The sequence below is a fragment of the Staurois parvus genome, unplaced genomic scaffold, assembly GCF_062004578.1.
Source record: "Staurois parvus isolate SC_StPar_1 unplaced genomic scaffold, SC_StPar_1.0 ptg001701l, whole genome shotgun sequence".
Taxonomy (NCBI): domain Eukaryota; kingdom Metazoa; phylum Chordata; class Amphibia; order Anura; family Ranidae; genus Staurois; species Staurois parvus.
Window position 1 is genome coordinate 125,001 of NW_028319497.1, and position 19,348 is coordinate 144,348.

General features: G+C 50.4%; 1 protein-coding gene across 4 annotated transcripts in view; it reads right to left on the reverse strand.

The window, feature by feature from the left end:
- LOC149434702 (disheveled-associated activator of morphogenesis 2-like) overlaps positions 1-19,348 on the reverse strand; it is a 344,618-nt gene that overhangs the window by 122,668 nt on the left and 202,602 nt on the right. For all 4 annotated transcript variants that reach the window (XM_089663497.1, XM_089663496.1, XM_089663499.1 and 1 more), the window contains exon 6: positions 7,425-7,758. In XM_089663497.1, the coding sequence (XP_089519623.1) occupies positions 7,425-7,758 (334 nt within the window). The remainder of the gene's footprint in view (positions 1-7,424; positions 7,759-19,348) is intronic.

The following is a 19,348-nucleotide window of genomic DNA, read 5'->3' on the forward strand; positions in this document are numbered from 1 at the left end:
CCGTGCGCTCTGTATTACATACCACTGACCCATGTGCTCTGTGTTACATACCACTGACCCGTGTGCTCTGTGTTACATACCACTGACCCATGTGCTCTGTGTTACATACCACTGACCCATGTGCTCTGTGTTACATACCACTGACCCATGTGCTCTGTGTTACATACCACTGACCCATGCGCTCTGTGTTACATACCACTGACCCATGTGCTCTGTGTTACATACCACTGACCCATGCGCTCTGTGTTACATACCACTGACCCATGCGCTCTGTGTTACATACCACTGACCCATGCGCTCTGTGTTACATACCACTGACCCATGTGCTCTGTGTTACATACCACTGACCCATGCGCTCTGTGTTACATACCACTGACCCATGTGCTCTGTGTTACATACCACTGACCCCTAAACTCTGCATTGCTTACTACTGACCTCTGAAACCTATTACATACCACTGACCCATGCACTCTGTGTTACATACTACTGACCTCTGAACACTTTGTTACTTAATAATGACCTCTGTATTACATGTTACCAACCCCTGCACTTTCCATACTACTGAACTCTAAACTTTGCATTACTTACTATTGATCTCTGAACTCTGTGCAATTCTTTCCTGCGCCCTGCACTCTGCATTACTTACTACTGAGCCCTGCACTCTGCATTACTTACTACTGAGCCCTGCACTTTTTGTAATGTACTACTGACCTCTGAACTCTGTTACTTACTATTGGAGCCTGAACTCTGTGATACTTCCTACTAACCTCTGAACTCTGCATTACTCACTACTGACCTCTGCACGCTGTGTTACATACAATGGACTCCTACACTCAGCATTACTTACTACTGATGTCTGAACTCTGTGCAATATTCTCCTGACCCCTGCACTCTGCATTATTTACTACCGACCCCTGCACTCTGCATTATTTACTACCGACCCCTGCACTCTGTGATATCATTGACCCCTGCACTCTGCATTACTTATACAGGGAGATCGCCACCTTTCCAGGACACTGAGTGGAGGTCAGTAGAGGGATTGGTAGAGAGGGGTGGAGGACACTGAGTGGAGGTCAGTGGAGGGATTGGCAGAGAGGGGTGGAAGACACTGAGTGGAGGCCAGTGGAGGGATTGGCAGAGAGGGGTGGAGGACACTGAGTGGAGGTCAGTGGAGGGATTGGCAGAGAGAGCTGGAGGACACTGAGTGGAAGCCAGTGGAGGGATTGGCAGAGAGATGTGGAGGACACTGAGTGGAGGCCAGTGGAGGGATTGGCAGAGAGGGGTGGAGGACACTGAGTGGAGGCCAGTGGAGGGATTGGCAGAGAGGGGTGGAGGACACTGAGTGGAGGCCAGTGGAGGGATTGGCAGAGAGGGGTGGAGGACACTGAGTGGAGGCCAGTGGAGGGATTGGCAGAGAGCGGTGGAGGACACTGAGTGGAGGCCAGTGGAGGGATTGGCAGAAAGGGGTGGAGGACACTGAGTGGAGGTCAGTGGAGGGATTGGCAGAGAGGGGTGGAGGACACTGAGTGGAGGCCACTGGAGGGATTGGCAGAGAGGGGTGGAGGACACTGAGTGGAGGCCAGTGGAGGGATTGGCAGAGAGGAGTGGAGGACACTGAATGGAGGCCAGTGGAGGGATTGGCAGAGAGGGGTGGAGGACACTGAATGGAGGCCAGTGGAGGGATTGGCAGAGAGGGGTGGCGGACACTGAATGGAGGTCAGTGGAGGGATTGGCAGAGAGGGGTGGAGGACACTGAATGGAGACCAGTGGAGGGATTGGCAGAGAGGGGTGGAGGACACTGAATGGAGACCAGTGGAGGGATTGGCAGAGAGGGGTGGAGGACACTGAATGGAGGTCAGTGGAGGGATTGGCAGAGAGGGGTGGAGGACACTGAATGGAGACCAGTGGAGGGATTGGCAGAGAGGGGTGGAGGACACTGAACGGTTGGTAAGGTGGATGAGTCTGGTAGCAGTATTCATGATGGACTGGAGGGGGGAGTGGCCTATGTAAAGGTCATCCAATGAGGAGGGAGTTGCAGTAGTCGAGGCGAGACATAACCAGGGAGTGAATTAGGAGCTTTGTGGTGTCATTGGGTAAAAAGGGGTGTATTCTGGAGATGTTGCAGAGGTTGAGGCGCCATGATTGGACAGGGATTGTATGTGGCCCTGAAAGGATAGTTCAGAGTCCAGGGTTACCCCCAGCACCCCGGCATGCGGGGGATGGGTTGAAAGTGGTGCTATTGATCCTGACTGAGATATCAGGGGAAGAGGCACGTGGGGGGAGGAAATATTCTGAGCTCAGTTTTGGATAGATTGAGTTTCAGGAAGTGGAGTGACATCCAGTCTGATATGTCGGTCAGTAAATCGGTGATATGGGAGGAAACTGATGGGGTGAACTGAGGAGCAGAGAGATAGATTTGTGTGTCATCAACATAGAGATGGTATTGGAAGCCATGGGAAGGTATCAGCTTACCCAAGGAAGAAGTGTAGATCGAGAATAGGAGAGGTCCAAGGACAGAACCTTGGGGGACCCCGACAGTAAGAGGAGTAGGAGAGGTCCAAGGACAGAACCGTGGGGGACCCAGACAGTAAGAGGAGTAGGAGAGGTCCAAGGACAGAACCTTGGGGGGACCCCGACAGTAAGAGGAGTAGGAGAGGTCCATGGACAGAACCTTGGGGGGACCCCGACAGTAAGAGGAGTAGAAGAGGTCCAAGGACAGAACCGTGGGGGACCCCGACAGTAAGAGGAGTAGGAGAGGTCCAAGGACAGAACCGTGGGGGACCCAGACAGTAAGAGGAGTAGGAGAGGTCCAAGGACAGAACCTTGGGGGGACCCCGACAGTAAGAGGAGTAGGAGAGGTCCAAGGACAGAACCTTGGGGGGACCCCGACAGTAAGAGGAGTAGGAGAGGTCCAAGGACAGAACCTTGGGGGGACCCCGACAGTAAGAGGAGTAGGAGAGGTCCAAGGACAGAACCTTGGGGGGACCCCGACAGTAAGAGGAGTAGAAGAGGTCCAAGGACAGAACCGTGGGGGACCCCGACAGTAAGAGGAGTAGAAGAGGTCCAAGGACAGAACCGTGGGGGACCCCGACAGTAAGAGGAGTAGGAGAGGTCCAAGGACAGAACCGTGGGGGACCCAGACAGTAAGAGGAGTAGGAGAGGTCCAAGGACAGAACCTTGGGGGGACCCCGACAGTAAGAGGAGTAGGAGAGGTCCAAGGACAGAACCTTGGGGGACCCCGACAGTAAGAGGAGAAGGAGAGGTCCAAGTACAGAACCGTGGGGGACCCCGACAGTAAGAGGAGTAGGAGAGGTCCAAGGACAGAACCGTGGGGGGACCCCGACAGTAAGAGGAGTAGGAGAGGAGGAAGTAGAGTTGGGAGTGACACTGAAGGTGCGGTGAGATAGGTAAGATCCAAACCTACGGAGAGTCCAGTCATGGAGACCAAGTAGATGGAGTTTTTCGAGGAGGAGGGGGTGGTCAACTGTGTCAAAGGCAGCAGAGAGGTCCAAGAGTACGAGTACAGAATAGTGACCATTGGTTTTAGCCAACGGTCACATCGAACTTCCTTTCCTGGTGACAAGAAAAAGATTTGCCAACTTCTTACCAATAAAAGTGGATGTTCACCGAACAAGAGCATTCTCCCGAAGAGGATTATACTGTATACTGCCTGTGAGTGACCATTACCGACATGGGGGGACGTTAGAGTGTAAGCTCCTCTGGTGCAGGGACTGATGTGACTGTGGGAGGAGGGGACATTAAAGTGTAAGCTCCTCTGGTACAGACTGATGTGACTGTGGGGGAGGGGACATTAGAGTGTAAGCTCCTCTGGTACAGAGACTGATGTGACTGTGGGGGGAGGGGACATTAAAGTGTAAGCTCCTCTGGTACAGAGACTGATGTGACTGTGGGGGGAGGGGACATTAAAGTGTAAGCTCCTCTGGTACAGAGACTGATGTGACTGTGGGGGGAGGGGACATTAAAGTGTAAGCTCCTCTGGTACAGAGACTGATGTGACTGTGCGGGAGGGGACATTAGAGTGTAAGCTCCTCTGGTACAGAGACTGATGGGACTGTGGGGGAGGGGACATTAGAGTGTAAGCTCCTCTGGTACAGAGACTGGTGTGACTGTGGGGGGAGGGGACATTAGAGTGTAAGCTCCTCTGGTACAGAGACTGATGTGACTGTGGGGGAGAGGACATAAGAGTGTCAGCTCCTCTGGTACAGAGACTGATGGGACTGTGGGGGAGGGGACATTAGAGTGTAAGCTCCTCTGGTACAGAGACTGGTGTGACTGTGGGGGGAGGGGACATTAGAGTGTAAGCTCCTCTGGTACAGAGACTGATGGGACTGTGGGGGAGGGGACATTAGAGTGTAAGCTCCTCTGGTACAGAGACTGATGGGACTGTGGGGGAGGGGACATTAGAGTGTAAGCTCCTCTGGTACAGAGACTGATGGGACTGTGGGGGAGGGGACATTAGAGTGTAAGCTCCTCTGGTACAGAGACTGGTGTGACTGTGGGGGGAGGGGACATTAGAGTGTAAGCTCCTCTGGTACAGAGACTGATGGGACTGTGGGGGAGGGGACATTAGAGTGTAAGCTCCTCTGGTACAGAGACTGATGGGACTGTGGGGGAGGGGACATTAGAGTGTAAGCTCCTCTGGTACAGAGACTGATATGACTGGCTCAGTGTTCTCTGTACAGCGCTGCGGTATATGTCAGAGCTATATAAATGTATAATAATAATAGTGTGTGACTGTGGGGGGGCATTAGAGTGTCAGCTCCTTTGGTGCAGAGACCGATGTGACAATATAATAATGGGAAGTCTGATGTCTCCTCTCCTTTAGATGGCGCTCCGGTCTACAATGAACCTGACATGGGGATACAATGTATAGAAATGATCCCGGCACACATGCGGCTCTTCCGGCGCAGACTTCGCACTTCAAAATCCCAATAAATAACTTTCCCGACTTCATAAATCTCCCCCGTCCTGTGAAAACCACGGCCCGGAACGGGGATCAGGGTCTGACACAGATTAATAATCTCTCGTGCAGCCTATAAAATGGATGTGTGTATGGCGTGTGCCGGGGAGGCCGACATTCATTTATGTTTGGGTGAAAGTGCCAGGAATAGCTGTGCCCATCCCCCTCCCCAGACAGATTTACAGTGTCAAAGCCTTCCATTTCCAGCAGTTTCTACCTTCACACAAACATGGACAGACAGCGGTGACACGGCCTCTTGTGTCATCCAATGTCACCGACGTTGTTCAGCAGCTCGTAGATGTAAAGAGCAAAATCGATCATGTGACTCCTAATTTGTATTAAAGAGACCCTGTCGCCAAGTTAAAACAAAAACTGCAGGTAAAGCAGAAATAGCACGAAAGATTTAAAAAAAAAAAAAAAGCAGAGATCGCGAAAAAAGATAACCCCCCCCCCCAAAAAAAAAATCACGAAAAAAGATTAAAAAACAAAACAAAAAAAAAAAACAGATCGCGAAAAAATATTAAAAAAAAAAAAAAAAAAAAAAAAAAAGCTCAGATCTTGAGAAAAGATTTAAAAGAAAATAAAAACAACAGATCACGAAAAAAGATTAACAAAAAAAAAAAACAACATCGCAAATAAAGAGAAAAAAAAAAACAGATTGCGAAAAAAGATTAAACAAAAAACAAAACAAAAAAAAAGCAGAGATCGCCAAAAAAGATTAAAAAAAAACCCCCAAAAAAATCACGAAAAAAGATTTAAAACACAAAAAAAAAAACAGATCGCGAAAAAAGACTAAAAAAAAAAAAACAGAAAAAAAAAAAGCTGAGATATTGAGAAAAGATTAAAAAGAAAATAAAAACAAACAGATCTCGAAAAAAGATTAACAAAAAAAAAAAAAAAGATCGCAAATAAAAGATAAAAAAAAAAAAAAAGATCGTGAAAAAAGATTTAAAAAAAAAAAAAACAAACAGATCGCGAAAAAAAGATCAACGAAAAAAAAAAACAGCGAAAAAAGATTAAAAAAAAAAAAAAACAGACCGCAAATAAAAGATAAAAAAAAAAAAAGATTGTGAAAAAAGATTTAAAAAAAAAAAAAAGCAGATAGCAAATATTTTAAATGCTTACGTGCGTTTGTTGCATTGCGTTTTTATGTGCTTTTGAACTTCCTAGAGAATGTGACAACTCCAGAAAAGTCAGTTCCCTGGCACAGCCCTTCCCCCTTCTTAGACATCATAGCCCTCTCCTCCTCTTGAGTTTCTCATTGCTCTCTGTGCTGGCCCAGCTCCTCTGTCACTCCCCCACCTCTCTACATAGCCTGTTATGTAGCTGCTGGGGAAGCAGTGAAAGGCAACACTACGGAGAGACCATTGCTGACATCACATCCAAGATGGCGGCACCCAGCAGCAGTCTCAAGGCTTTTGGATGTCTACACAAGCAGATCTGTAACGTGGAAATAACATTCATAAAATACTTCAGAGGTAAGATTGTCACTGAGATGAATGGTCTAGTGACAGGGTCTCTTTAAAGAGGTCTATCATTAAAAAATACCATAAAAATGTAGAAAAGATCGATCGCTAAAAAAATAAACACAAAATAGACACAAAACAGGTAGAAATTGTAGTAAAAATTACCTTAACAATGGCCAGTTTTTGTGATTTTTTTTTTTTTAATTGATTTCCATTCTCAGTTTGGAGAGATTTCCTGCAACCCCTTGCTGATGCCTCCTGCCGGCCCTTTAAGGGGATTTGAATGAGGGCAGGTGGAGTTCCTGATCATGTGACCACTATGATTAGCTGTCACAGCGATCACATGATCCCACCGGCTCCCAATCATGAACGGTGACAACTCGATCCCAGTCCTCCCCATGGATGCATCAAGGCCCACCCATCCTGCTGCCGCCATATTGGGCAGTCAGAAAGAGATGAACCTTCATTTGCCAATTTTTTTATTTCTCTCCATCCACTCTTGCGATTTACACAGCTCCGCCCCGTCTGCAGACCTGATTTTTCCATGCTGCAGTTAAGCAAAGCTTACAGGTCTTGCCCCTCCCCCACCCTGGGGCTGGACAGTGAAAGGAGAAGCAGCAAACCAGACAGATCATCTGTCACTCTGCTCTTTCCTCCTGTCAGCATGCCCCTTATTAACATATGAGCACTGAAGCTCAACTGACTAGCTTCCTTGGTGCTGACCCCCCCCCCACTCTGAGCTCTGCTGCATGAGAGTAGAAGGGGCTGATATAGGGGCAGACTGACAACTCATGGGGCCCCCCGGGCAATAGGGGATCATGGGGCCCCTGTGTCCTTGCCCAAACTCAAAAAAGCCTATGTAAAAGGTACCAGGGTCATCTCATGGGGCCCCCTACTGACCCCGGGCCCTCAGGCAGTGCCCAAGTTTCCAAATGGCCAGTCAGCCCCTGGAAGTAACAACAGCTTTCGGTCCTCACCTGAAACCGCGTTCGCTCGGCGGCGTAGACCTGGTAATGGAACATGGCTTGTAGGACTTTCTTGTGTCCGTCGGGGACCAGGCACACGGCCCCCAGGATCTCCAGCACGGCGATCTTGGTCTTGATGTTCTCAGTCCGTAGGCTCTGGGAGATGATGTTGATGCTCTCCGGGTGGGCCAGGACGTGGGACCTGCCCTGCGAGTTGTTCATCAGCGCCTTGATGCATCCTATAACGGATGTGTGTATTCGGCTCTCCGACGTCTCGTAGTCCATGCTCTTCAGGAAGTTCAGCAGACATGTTAAACCGTCAAGTTCGATGAACCGGGTCACAAACCTGAGGACGCAGAAGAAACACGGGATGAAGATATTCCATTTAGGCAAACTGTATTAAGAAGAGCACAAAAAATATATAAAGAGCTAAGGTCCCTGTAGTAAACAAGGCATCACATGGTCTTTTCTGGTGGCCTCAGTCTCCTACCTTCTCAATGTTCCAGCACTGCAGCCTCCATCAGACTCCATCAAACTCCTTTGGCACTACCTGGAGTGTCAGATCCTATGTCCTCCACCATGTGCTGTCTACGTCCTCTGATCCTCACTTCACTACAAGACTCAACAGTGATGTAGAGGGCCAGATGATGAAACCATAGTGCATGGTGGAGGACCCAGAAGTGTCAAAGGCTGAAGAGATCCTGTCAGGTTGCAAAAATGTAAAGAGCTAAGGTCCCTGTACTAAACAAGGTATCACGTCCTCTCTGGCGGCCTCAGTCTCCTACCTTCTCAATGTCCCAGCAGCCTCCATCAGACTCCACCAAACACCTTTGGCACTTCCTGGAGTGTCCGATCCCTATGTCCCCCACCATGTGCTGTCTACGTCTTCTGATCCTCACTTCACTACAGGACTCAACAGTGATGTAGAGGGCCAGATGATGAAACCATAGTGCATGGTGGAGGACCCAGAAGTGTCAAAGGTTGAAGAGACCCTGTCAGGTTGCAAAAATGTAAAGAGCTAAGGTCCATGTAATAAACAAGGTATCGCATCCTCTCTGGTGGCCTCAGTCTCCTACCTTCTCAATGTCCCAGCAGCCTCCATCAGACTCCACCAAACACCTTTGGCACTTCCTGGAGTGTCCGATCCCTATGTCCCCCACCATGTGCTGTCTACGTCTTCTGATCCTCACTTCACTACAGGACTCAACAGTGATGTAGAGGGCCAGAGGGTGAAACCATAGTGCATGGTGGAGGACCCAAAAGTGTCAATGGTTGAAGAGACCCTGTCAGGTTGCAAAAATGTAAAGAGCTAAGGTCCCTGTAATTGAAGAGGCATCACATGGTCTTTTCTGGTGGCCTCAGTCTCCTACCTTCTCAATGTTCCAGCACTGCAGCCTCCATCAGACTCCACCAAACTCCTTTGGCACTTCCTGGAGTGTCAGATCCCTATGTCCTCCACCATGTGCTGTCTACGTCTTCTGATCCTCACTTCACTAGAGGACTCAACAGTGATGTAGAGGGCCAGATGATGAAACCATAGTGCATGGTGGAGGACCCAGAAGTGTCAATGGCTGAAGAGACCCTGTCAGGTTGCAAAAATGTAAAGAGCTAAGGTCCCTGTAATAAACAAGGTATCGCATCCTCTCTGGTGGCCTCAGTCTCCTACCTTCTCAATGTCCCAGCACTGCACCCTCCATCAGACTCCATGCATCAGACGAATGCAACAAAACAAAATTAACAACTTAACGAATTGATATCAGTTCTTCAACCATGGAGGCACAGCATCGCATGTGGGTGTTACCTAGGGCGGACTGGATGCAAATGAAGCATTCCTAAGACCGCCTACACCTGCAAACTGATATCTACACATCAAGGCAAGTTGGTAATTGCATAACTCCTTCCAAGAGGCATGTCTTGCATCAAGGCTGAGGGCTCTGTGATGTTTCCAGGAAGCTATGTACAGCACCCTGTCGGCCCCTCCCAATAGTCCTGATCTGCCTGCATTGCCTATAGAAGCACAGAGACACGATGATGACATCACTGGGTCTAAAATAATGTAATGAAAGCAGAAAAGTTATATTAGAATATTTCATTATCAGGTTGATGGGGGAAGGGATTAAGGAAGGCAAAATAGAAGTATATTAAAGTTCGACTTTGATCTAATGTTGCAACTTTGTAACCATTCCTGGCCATCTGAGGCTCCAGCATTTCAGTTACTAACCCAGAACAAGCATGCAGGTTAGAAAGTTGGAATTTCTGATCTTTATACTTGTTGTAGGTCATTGGTTTGGGTAGTATGGAAGCCAATCAGGGGCTCACTGACCATTCGAGCACTCGGGCACTGACCGAGGGCCAGGGGTCAGCAGGGGGCCCCATGAAATGCCCCTGGTACCTTTTTTATAGGCTTTTTTGGGTGTGCTTTGAGTGTGGGCAAGGACACAGGGGCCCCATGATCCCCTATTGCCCGGGGGGCCCATGAGTTTTCAGTCCACCCCTGAAGCCAATGAATCAGTATGACAGCCACGACATGTCTTCAGAAGGACAGGTCAGCAATGGGTTCCTTCCAACCCTTGTGGTTCAGCAGATAGTTTTGGCCACAGACCAACATATGGTGCTCTCGGAGTTGTGGAACGGATGGAACGCACGGAGCGCAGAGCGCTCCATAACAACCTGACGTGAAGGTCATATTACAAAGACTTTACTCATTCGTCTCTACCGTCCAGGTTCTCCTACAGGAAACCTGACCGCATGTGGGAACGTCCATGACTGGTCCCATCAGTTAGAAGGTTTCCACGAAGAACTAAATGTACCGAGTGACCTGCAGCATGGAAGACATTCCTGCGTTACATCAATGCAAAGAGGGAGGAAAAAAAAAGTCCTTCTAGTCCTTGTCAGCGGCTCGGGGATTTTTATTATTTGTCTAGACACCAATCAGAGGCCTCTTGTCACTTGTCAGGACACTCAGAGAAAGGTGTCATGGACTGCGATGGATCTATGAAGAGCCATTGATCAACGCTGTCATCAAAGTTTCCAACACGCGGAAAATATCCCGTATTTACAATGAGATCTCCTTCTGAGAAGATGTTATATACATACAGTATATAGAGGTATATACCGTATACTGCATGGCCAGGGCACCATCACATCTTCAGGAGCTTGTTGGACATCCCATTTCAATATAGTGGTCAAAGAAGGGGAGTTGCCCCTTATCCCCCCCCCACCATGATCATTTATTTGACATTTCCTTCCTCCCTTATGGCATTAAAACAGAGTTGCCCCTCTTTCCCCATGGCTATTAATATAGAGTTGCCCCCCCTTGGCCATGAATATAGCGTTGCCCCCTCCCCCCCCTGGCCATTAATATCTAGTTGCCCCTCTTCCCCATGACCATTAATTTAGAGTTGCCCCCTCTACCCACGGCCATCAATATGAAGATGGCCTCCTCCCCCCGTGGCCATTAATATCTAGTTGCCCCTCTTCCCCATGACCATTAATTTAGAGTTGCCCCCTCTACCCACGGCCATCAATATGAAGATGGCCTCCTCCCCCCATGGCCATTAATATGTAGTTGCCCTCCTTCCCCCCCATGATCATTAATATAGAGTTGCCCCCCTCTACCCATGGCCATTAATATGAAGATGGCCTCCTCCCCCCATGGCCATTAATATGGAGTTGCCCTCCTTCTCCCCCATGATCATTATTATAGAGTTGCCCCCCTCTACCCATGGCCATTAATATGAAGGTGGCCTCCCCCCCCCCGTGGCCATTAATATGTAGTTGCCCTCCTTCCCCCCATGATCATTAATATAGAGTTGCCCCTCTCTACCCATGGCCAATAATATGGAGTTGCCCCTCCTCCCCTATGACCATTAATATGGCGTTGCTCCCCTCTACCCATGGCCATTAATATGAAGGTGCCCCCACCCCCAAGGCTATTAATATGGAGTAGCCCTCCTTCCTCCCATGGACATTATTAAGGAGTTGCACCTCTTCCCCCATGACCATTAATATAGAGTTGCCCCCCTCTACCCATGGCCAATAATATGAAGCTGCCCCTCCCCCTTGGTTATTAATATGGAGTAGCCCTCCTTTCTCTCCATTAATATGGAGTTGCCCCCCTTCCTCCCATGGCAATTAACATGGAAGTGCCCCCCTCATGGCCATTAATATGCAATTGCCCCCCCCCCCCCATGGCCATTAAAATAGAGTTGCCCTCCTTTCCCCTTGGCCATTATTAAAGAATTGCTCTCCTTCCAGCATGGCTATTATTATAGAGTTGCCACCCTCCCCCCCCTTCATGGCCATTATTATAGAGTTGCTCCCCTTCCCCCATATTCATTAATATGGAGTTGCCTTCCTTCCTCCATGGTCATTAGTATAGAGTTGCTCCTCTCCCCTATGGCCCTTAATATGGAGTTGCCCCCTTTGTGGCTATAACCTCCTCCACTTTTCTTGAAAGGCTTTCCACAAGATTCTGGAGGGTGTTTGTAGGAGTTTGGGAGGTCAGATAATTATGCTGGATGAGAAGACCTAGGTCTCATGTTGGGCACCAAAAAAAAAAAAAGTAGGTGGCTCATAATCGGTGTTCCAATTCATGCCAAAAGGTGATCAGTTGGGTTGAGGTCAGGCTCTGTGCGCACCAAACTGATCAAACCATGTCTTTACGGAGTTGGCACCACTCTTCTAGAATGACTTTACACAATAGTTTGGTGGGAGTGTCTGTGGGAATTTGTGCCTTCAGGTGCTGATGTTGGATGAGAGGTCCTGATGTTGGATGAGAGGTCCTGATGTTGGCTGAGAGGTCCTGATGTTGGATGAGAGGTCCTGATGTTGGCTGAGAGGTCCTGATGTTGGATGAGAGGTCCTGATGTTGGATGAGAGGTCCTGATGTTGGATGAGAGGTCCTGATGTTGGCTGAGAGGTCCTGATGTTGGATGAGAGGTCCTGATGTTGGATGAGAGGTCCTGATGTTGGATGAGAGGTCCTGATGTTGGATGAGAGGTCCTGATGTTGGATGAGAGGTCCTGATGTTGGATGAGAGGTCCTGATGTTGGATGAGAGGTCCTGGCTCACAACTGACGTTCTAATTCATCTCAAAGGTGTTCTATGGGGTTGAGGTCAGGGCTCTCTGCAGGCCAGTCAAGTTCCTCCACCCCAAACTGGTCAAACCATGTCTTTATGAAGCTGACTTTGTATAGAGGGGAACAGTATCTGGTTCTGTACTCTAAAACCAGGCCCTGGGGACAATACTATAGAACTGGCACTGCCCCGCCCCAGAGACCATCCTCTAGAACTGGCACGACCCCGTCCCGAGGACCGTACTATAGAACTTCAACTACCCTGCCCCAGGAACTATACTAAAGAAATGGCACCGCCCTGCCCAACGTACTATACTATAGAACTGGCGCTACCCTGCCCCTCTGACTATACTAAAGAAGTAGCACTGATCTGCCCCGGGGACTATACTATAGAACTGGGATTACCCTGCCTCAGGGACTGTACTATAGAACTGGCACTACCCCGTCCCGGGGACCACACTATAGAACTGGCACTACCCTGCCCCGGGGACCATACTATAAAGCTGGCAATACCCTGCCCCAGGGACTGTTCTATAGAACTACCACTAACACGCCCCGGTGGCCATACTATAGAACTGGCACTACCCTGTCCCAGGGACCATTTTATAGAACTGGCACTACCTTTCCCCAGTGTGCAGAGCCCACCTCAGCAGAAGTGCGTTCCTGCACCTCGGCCGCCGCAAATCATTCCGTTTCCCTGCAAAGCAATTTTGAAGAAAGTGTCCTCGGGGCATAAATGAGTAAATCGAAGGTTGGGAAGGGCGGTGGGCAGTCGGGCCGATGAGATAAGACCAATTAGCTTCCTAGAAATCAGAATTGCTTTCCAGTCTGAGGAGACTGATAACTGAGAGAGAGGAACAGCAAAGCCCAATCAGGAAACAGATCCCCCAGATAGAGAGAGGAGGGACCTAATCATCCTCACCCCCCCCCCCCCCCCCCCATGGATGGGCACAGCCTTCCTTTGGAATTACGGTCAATGATGACTCCCTGGGGTCACCTCTACTCCACCCTTAACAAGAAGACGGGATGGATCCGGGAATCCTGGACACCAAATTCTCATCTGAAGTGGAGATGTAAAGAGACCCCGTCACCCACCGAAATAACGAGACCCCATCACCCACCGAAATAACGAGACCCCGTCACCCACCGAAATAACGAGACCCCGTCACCCACCGAAATAACGAGTCCCCGTCACCCACCGAAATAACGAGACCCCGTCACCCACCGAAATAACGAGACCCCGTCACCCACCGAAATAACGAGACCCCGTCACCCACTGAAATAATGAGACCTCGTCACCCACCGAAATAACGAGACCCCGTCACCCACCGAAATAACGAGACCCCGTCACCCACCGAAATAATGAGACCCCGTCACCCACCAAAATAACGAGACCCCATCACCCACCGAAATAACGAGACCCCGTCACCCACCGGAATAACGAGACCCCGTCACCCACCGAAATAGTGAGACCCCGTCACCCACCGAAATAACGAGACCCCGTCACCCACCAGAATAACGAGACCTCGTCACCCACCGAAATAACGAGACCCCGTCACCCACCGAAATAACGAGACCCCGTCACCCACCGGAATAACGAGACCCCGTCACCCACCGAAATTGTGAGACCCCGTCACCCACCGAAATAACGAGACCCCGTCACCCACCGAAATAACGAGACCCCGTCACCCACCGAAATAACGAGACCCCGTCACCCACCAGAATAACGAGACCCCGTCACCCACCGAAAACAATTGCAGAAAAAGGAACATTCAACCCTTCGATAAAAGGATTTTTATATTCACTCGGGTGAATGTGCGAATGTGACTACTCCAGGAATAGTTCCGCCTATAGACAACTCCGCCTCTTATAGGTCACAGCCCTCCCCTCTCCTGGGAGTTTCTAATCACTGTCTGTGCTGGCCCAGCTCCTCACCTCCCTAAGGCTCCATTCACATCTTCTAACTTCTAATGTGAAGGGGGGACTGATGACATGGAGGGCTTCTGATGTGAAGGGGGGGACTGATGACATGGGGGGCTTCTGATGTGAAGGGGGGGACTGATGACATGGGGGGCTTCTGATGTGAAGGGGGGACTGATGACATGGGGGGCATCTGATGTGAAGGGGGGGGTCTGATCACACGGGGGGCTTTTGATGTGAAGGGGGCTTCTGATGACATGGAGGGCTTCTGATGTGAAGGGGGTGTGATCACACGGGGGGCTTCTGATGTGAAGGGGGTGTGATCACACGGGGGGCTTCTGATGTGAAGGGGGGGGTCTGATGACTTGGGGGGCTTCTGATGTGAAGGAGGGGACTGATGACATGGAGGGCTTCTAATGTGAAAGGGGGGACTGATGACATGGGGGGCTTCTGATGTGAAGGGGGGCTTCTGATGTGAAAGGGGGGTTTGATGACATAGGGGGCTTCTGATTAGAAGGTAGGGATCTGATGACATGGGGGGGCTTCTGATGTGAAGGGGGGTCTGGTGACATGAGGGGGCTTCTGATGTGAAGGGGGGATCTGATGACATGGGGGGCTTCTGATGTGAAGGGGGGTCTAATGAGAAGGGGGGGTCTGATGACATGGAGGGCTTCTGATGTGTAGGGGGGGACTGATGACATGGGGGGCTTCTGATGTGTAGGGGGGTCTGATGAGAAGGGGGGGTCTGATGACATGGAGGGCTTCTGATGTGAAGGGGGTGTGATCACACGGGGGGCTTTTGATGTGAAGGGGGTCTGATGACATGGGGGGCTTGTGATGTGTAGGGGGGTCTGATGACATGGGGGGCTTCTGATTAGAAGGGGGGGTCTGATGACATGGGGGGCTTCTGATGTCAATGAGGGGTCTGATGTGAAGTTATTTCTTGCAGCGATTCAATCATTTACATTTTATTCATTCATTTTCAAAAGTGATTTTTTTGGGGGGGCAACTATTTGTATAATAAACAAGGAGGGCCGAGTATTAGACGTCTGCAGAGCCCACCTCAGAGCAGAAGTGCGTTCGTGGGACTCGGCTGCTGCAAATCATTCCATTTCCCTGCAAAGCCATTCTGAAGAAAGTGTCCGCGCTGTATAAATGAGTAAATCGAAGGTCGGGAAGGGCGGTGGGCAGTCGGGCCGATGAGATAAGACCAATTAGCTTCCTAAAAATCAGAATTGTTTTCCAGTCTGGGGCGACTGATAACTGAGAGAGAGGAACAGCGAAGCCCAATCAGGAAACAGATCCCCCCAGATAGAGAGCAGAGGGACCTAATCATCCCCCCCCCCCCCAGCCTTCCTTTGGAATTATGGTCAATGATGACTCCCTGGGGTCACCTCTACTCCACCCCTAACAAAAAGACGGGATGGATCCAGGAATCCTGGACACCAAATTCTGATCTGAAGTGGAGATGTAAAGAGACCCCGCCACCGCTCGAAATAACGAGACCCCGTCACCCACCGAAATAACGAGACCCCGTCACCCACCGAAATAACGAGACCCCGTCACCCACCGAAATAGCGAGACCCCGTCACCCACCGGAATAACGAGACCCCGTCACCCACCGAAATAACGAGACCCCGTCACCCACCGAAATAGCGAGACCCCGTCACCCACCGGAATAACGAGACCCCGTCACCCACCGAAATAGCGAGACCCCGTCACCCACCGGAATAACGAGACCCCGTCACCCACCGAAATAACGAGACCCCGTCACCCACCGAAAACAATTGCAGAAAAAGGAACATTCAACCCTTTGATAAAAGGACTTTTATATTCACTCGGGTGAATGTGCGAATGTGACTACTCCAGGAATAGTTCCGCCTATAGACAACTCCGCCTCTTATAGGTCACAGCCCTCCCCTCTTCTGGGAGTTTCTAATCACTGTCTGTGCTGGCCCAGCTCCTCACATCCCTAAGGCTCCATTCACACCTTCTAACTTCTAATGAAGGTCTGATGACATGGAGGGCTACTGATGTGAAGGGGGGGACTGATGACATGGGGGGCTACAAATGTGAAGGGGGGGACTGATGACATGGGGGGCTTCTGATTAGAAGGGGGGACTGAAGATATGGGGGGCTTCTGATTAGAAGGGGGGGAGGTCTGATGACATGGAGGGCTTCTGATGTGAAGGGGGGGGGGTCTGATGACATGGAGGGCTTCTGATTAGAAGGGGGGAACTGATGACATGGGGAGCTTCTGATGTGAAGGGGGGGACTGATGACATGGGGGGCTTCTGATGTGAAGGGGGGACTGATAACATGGGGGGCTTCTGATGTGAAGGGGGGGACTGATAACATGTGGGGCTTCTGATGTGAAGGGGGGGACTGATAACATGGGGGGCTTCTGATGTGAAGGGGGGGACTGATGACATGGGGGGCTTCTGATGTGAAGGGAGGGACTGATGACATGGGGGGCTTATGATGTGAAGGGGGGGAATGATGACATGGGGGGCTTCTGATTAGAAGGGGGGGGGGTCTGATGACATAGAGGGCTTTTAATGTGAAAGGGGGGGGCTGATGACATGGGAGGGCTTCTGATTAGAAGGGGGGGAACTGATGACATGGGGGGCTTCTGATGTGAAGGGGGGGACTGATGACATGGGGGGCTTCTGATGTGAAGGGGGGGACTGATAACATGGGGGGCTTCTGATTAGAAGGGGGGGACTGATAACATGGTAGGCTTCTGATGTGAAGGGGGGACTGATAACATGGGGGGCTTCTGATGTGAAGGGGGGGACTGATGACATGGGGGGCTTCTGATGTGAAGGGGGGGACTGATAACATGGGGGGCTTCTGATGTGAAGGGGGGTCAAACCCCTCTTTCACAGCTCCTCACCTCCCTAAGACTCCATTCACAGCAAAGTTCGAAGCTCTGGAATGTTCCGGGAGGATCAATATTCCTCTATGGCGACGGTTCACATCTCCCCTCCAAGCTGCCTGAAGCTCGAAAAAGTTTTGGAGCGACTTTTGCAGCTTCATTCAGGCAGACGGATGCGTTTTTTTTCCTATAGAATTACATGGCAACGTGCTAATCACATGCTTTTATGCGCTTTTATGCGTTTTGTCGCGTGACCAAGAGCGTTTTTCTGGCATGGCAACAACTGATGTCACAGATGAAAATTTTCTCTGTTGCCTAATACAAAAAAAACACCAAAACTCAAAAGGCCCAGAAAAGGCAAAACGTTTGCAAACGTGCAAAAAAAATGCACAAAAACGCAACGCTGCGATGTGAAAGGAGCCTAAATAGGCTTTGATGAAGTTGCTGGAGGAGGAATGGAGGGGAATGATATAGAAGGCGGCTGACACCCAACATGGCGGCAAGCAGCCGCAGGCTTGGGGATATGGAAGGGAAAATGTGTAAAATTCAGATTGTTGAGATGACTGGAATGGTGACAGGGTCTCTTTAAATATTTTTTTTCAGGGTTTCATTCATTTTTGGGGTGCCCTTGAACCTCACTTCTCTGCTCCCAACTGACCAATCCCATCTCCCATTCACAAGGTGCCTTCCCCATAGATCTGCCCCTGGCTGGAGGCTTCTTGGAACTATACATTGGGTCTGTTGTGCCCATTATGAGAGGTTCCCACCATCCCTGTGCTGAGTTCCCGGGTCTGTACACCCGCTGTGCCCATTATGAGGGGTTCCCACCATCCCTGTGCTGAGTTCCCGGATCTGTACACCCACTGTGCCCATTATGAGGGGTTCCCACCATCCCTGTGCTGAGTTCCCGGGTCTCTACACCCGCTGTGCCCATTATGAGATGTTCCCACCATCTCTGTGCTGAGTTCCCAGGTCTGTACCCCCGCTGTGCCCATTATGAGGGGTTCCCACCATCCATGTGATGAGATCCCAACTCTGTACACCCGCTGTGCCCATTATGAGGGGTTCCCACCATCCCTGTGCTGAGTTCCCGGGTCTGTACACCCGCTGTGCCCATTATGAGGGGTTCCCACCATCCCTGTGCTGAGTTCCCGGATCTGTACACCCACTGTGCCCATTATGAGGGGTTCCCACCATCCCTGTGCTGAGTTCCCGGGTCTCTACACCCGCTGTGCCCATTATGAGATGTTCCCACCATCCCTGTGCTGAGTTCCCGGGTCTGTACCCCCGCTGTGCCCATTATGAGGGGTTCCAACCATCCATGTGATGAGATCCCAACTCTGTACACCCGCTGTGCCCATTATGAGGGGTTCCCACCATCCCTGTGCTGAGTTCCTGGGTCTGTACACCCGCTGTGCCCATTATGAGGGGTCCCCTCCCCCCCCCTGATCACATTGGTGAAGGGAAGAGGTTAATCGCTCCATATTGAAGTAGATTTTTCAGGGGAGGTGGAGACACCGTTTGTCTACAATCCATATCTTTCATTTCCCAGTTGGATGAACAGCCGGAACAATGAGGATGATGGAGTCGGAGGATCCTGGAACGTTTCGGATGTTCCTGGATGGAGTTGTCACCCCCTCCCCCGCACCGGGCCAGTACTCAATGTGCAGCTCCTCCAGCCTTGGCCCGTCCAGCCGGGTCCCGGTCCATGGAATCTCAACATCTGGAATTCTCTGTTCTTATTGGTTCGGGAACAGGAGCAAGAAAATCACGCCGCTGTTGCTGTAAACCATTTTGTTTCCACGGCAACAAGGCGGGCGTGTGAGGCTGGATCGCCAGCGCGGAGAAGTCGCTGCGGCCAAAAACAGCAAACGGCGATCGCAAGGAGCAAGAAATTCTGAGAATAGTAACAGGTCACGTTGTCAGGAGAGCGGCGCGGAGAATTCCCGATTTCATGAAATGCCGACTTATGCCGGCCATAGACGGGTCAAAAATTGGCCGATTTTTGCACCATTAGTGGGTTAATTGGTCGGCCGTTTTTCAGGGTTTTGCCACCTTTT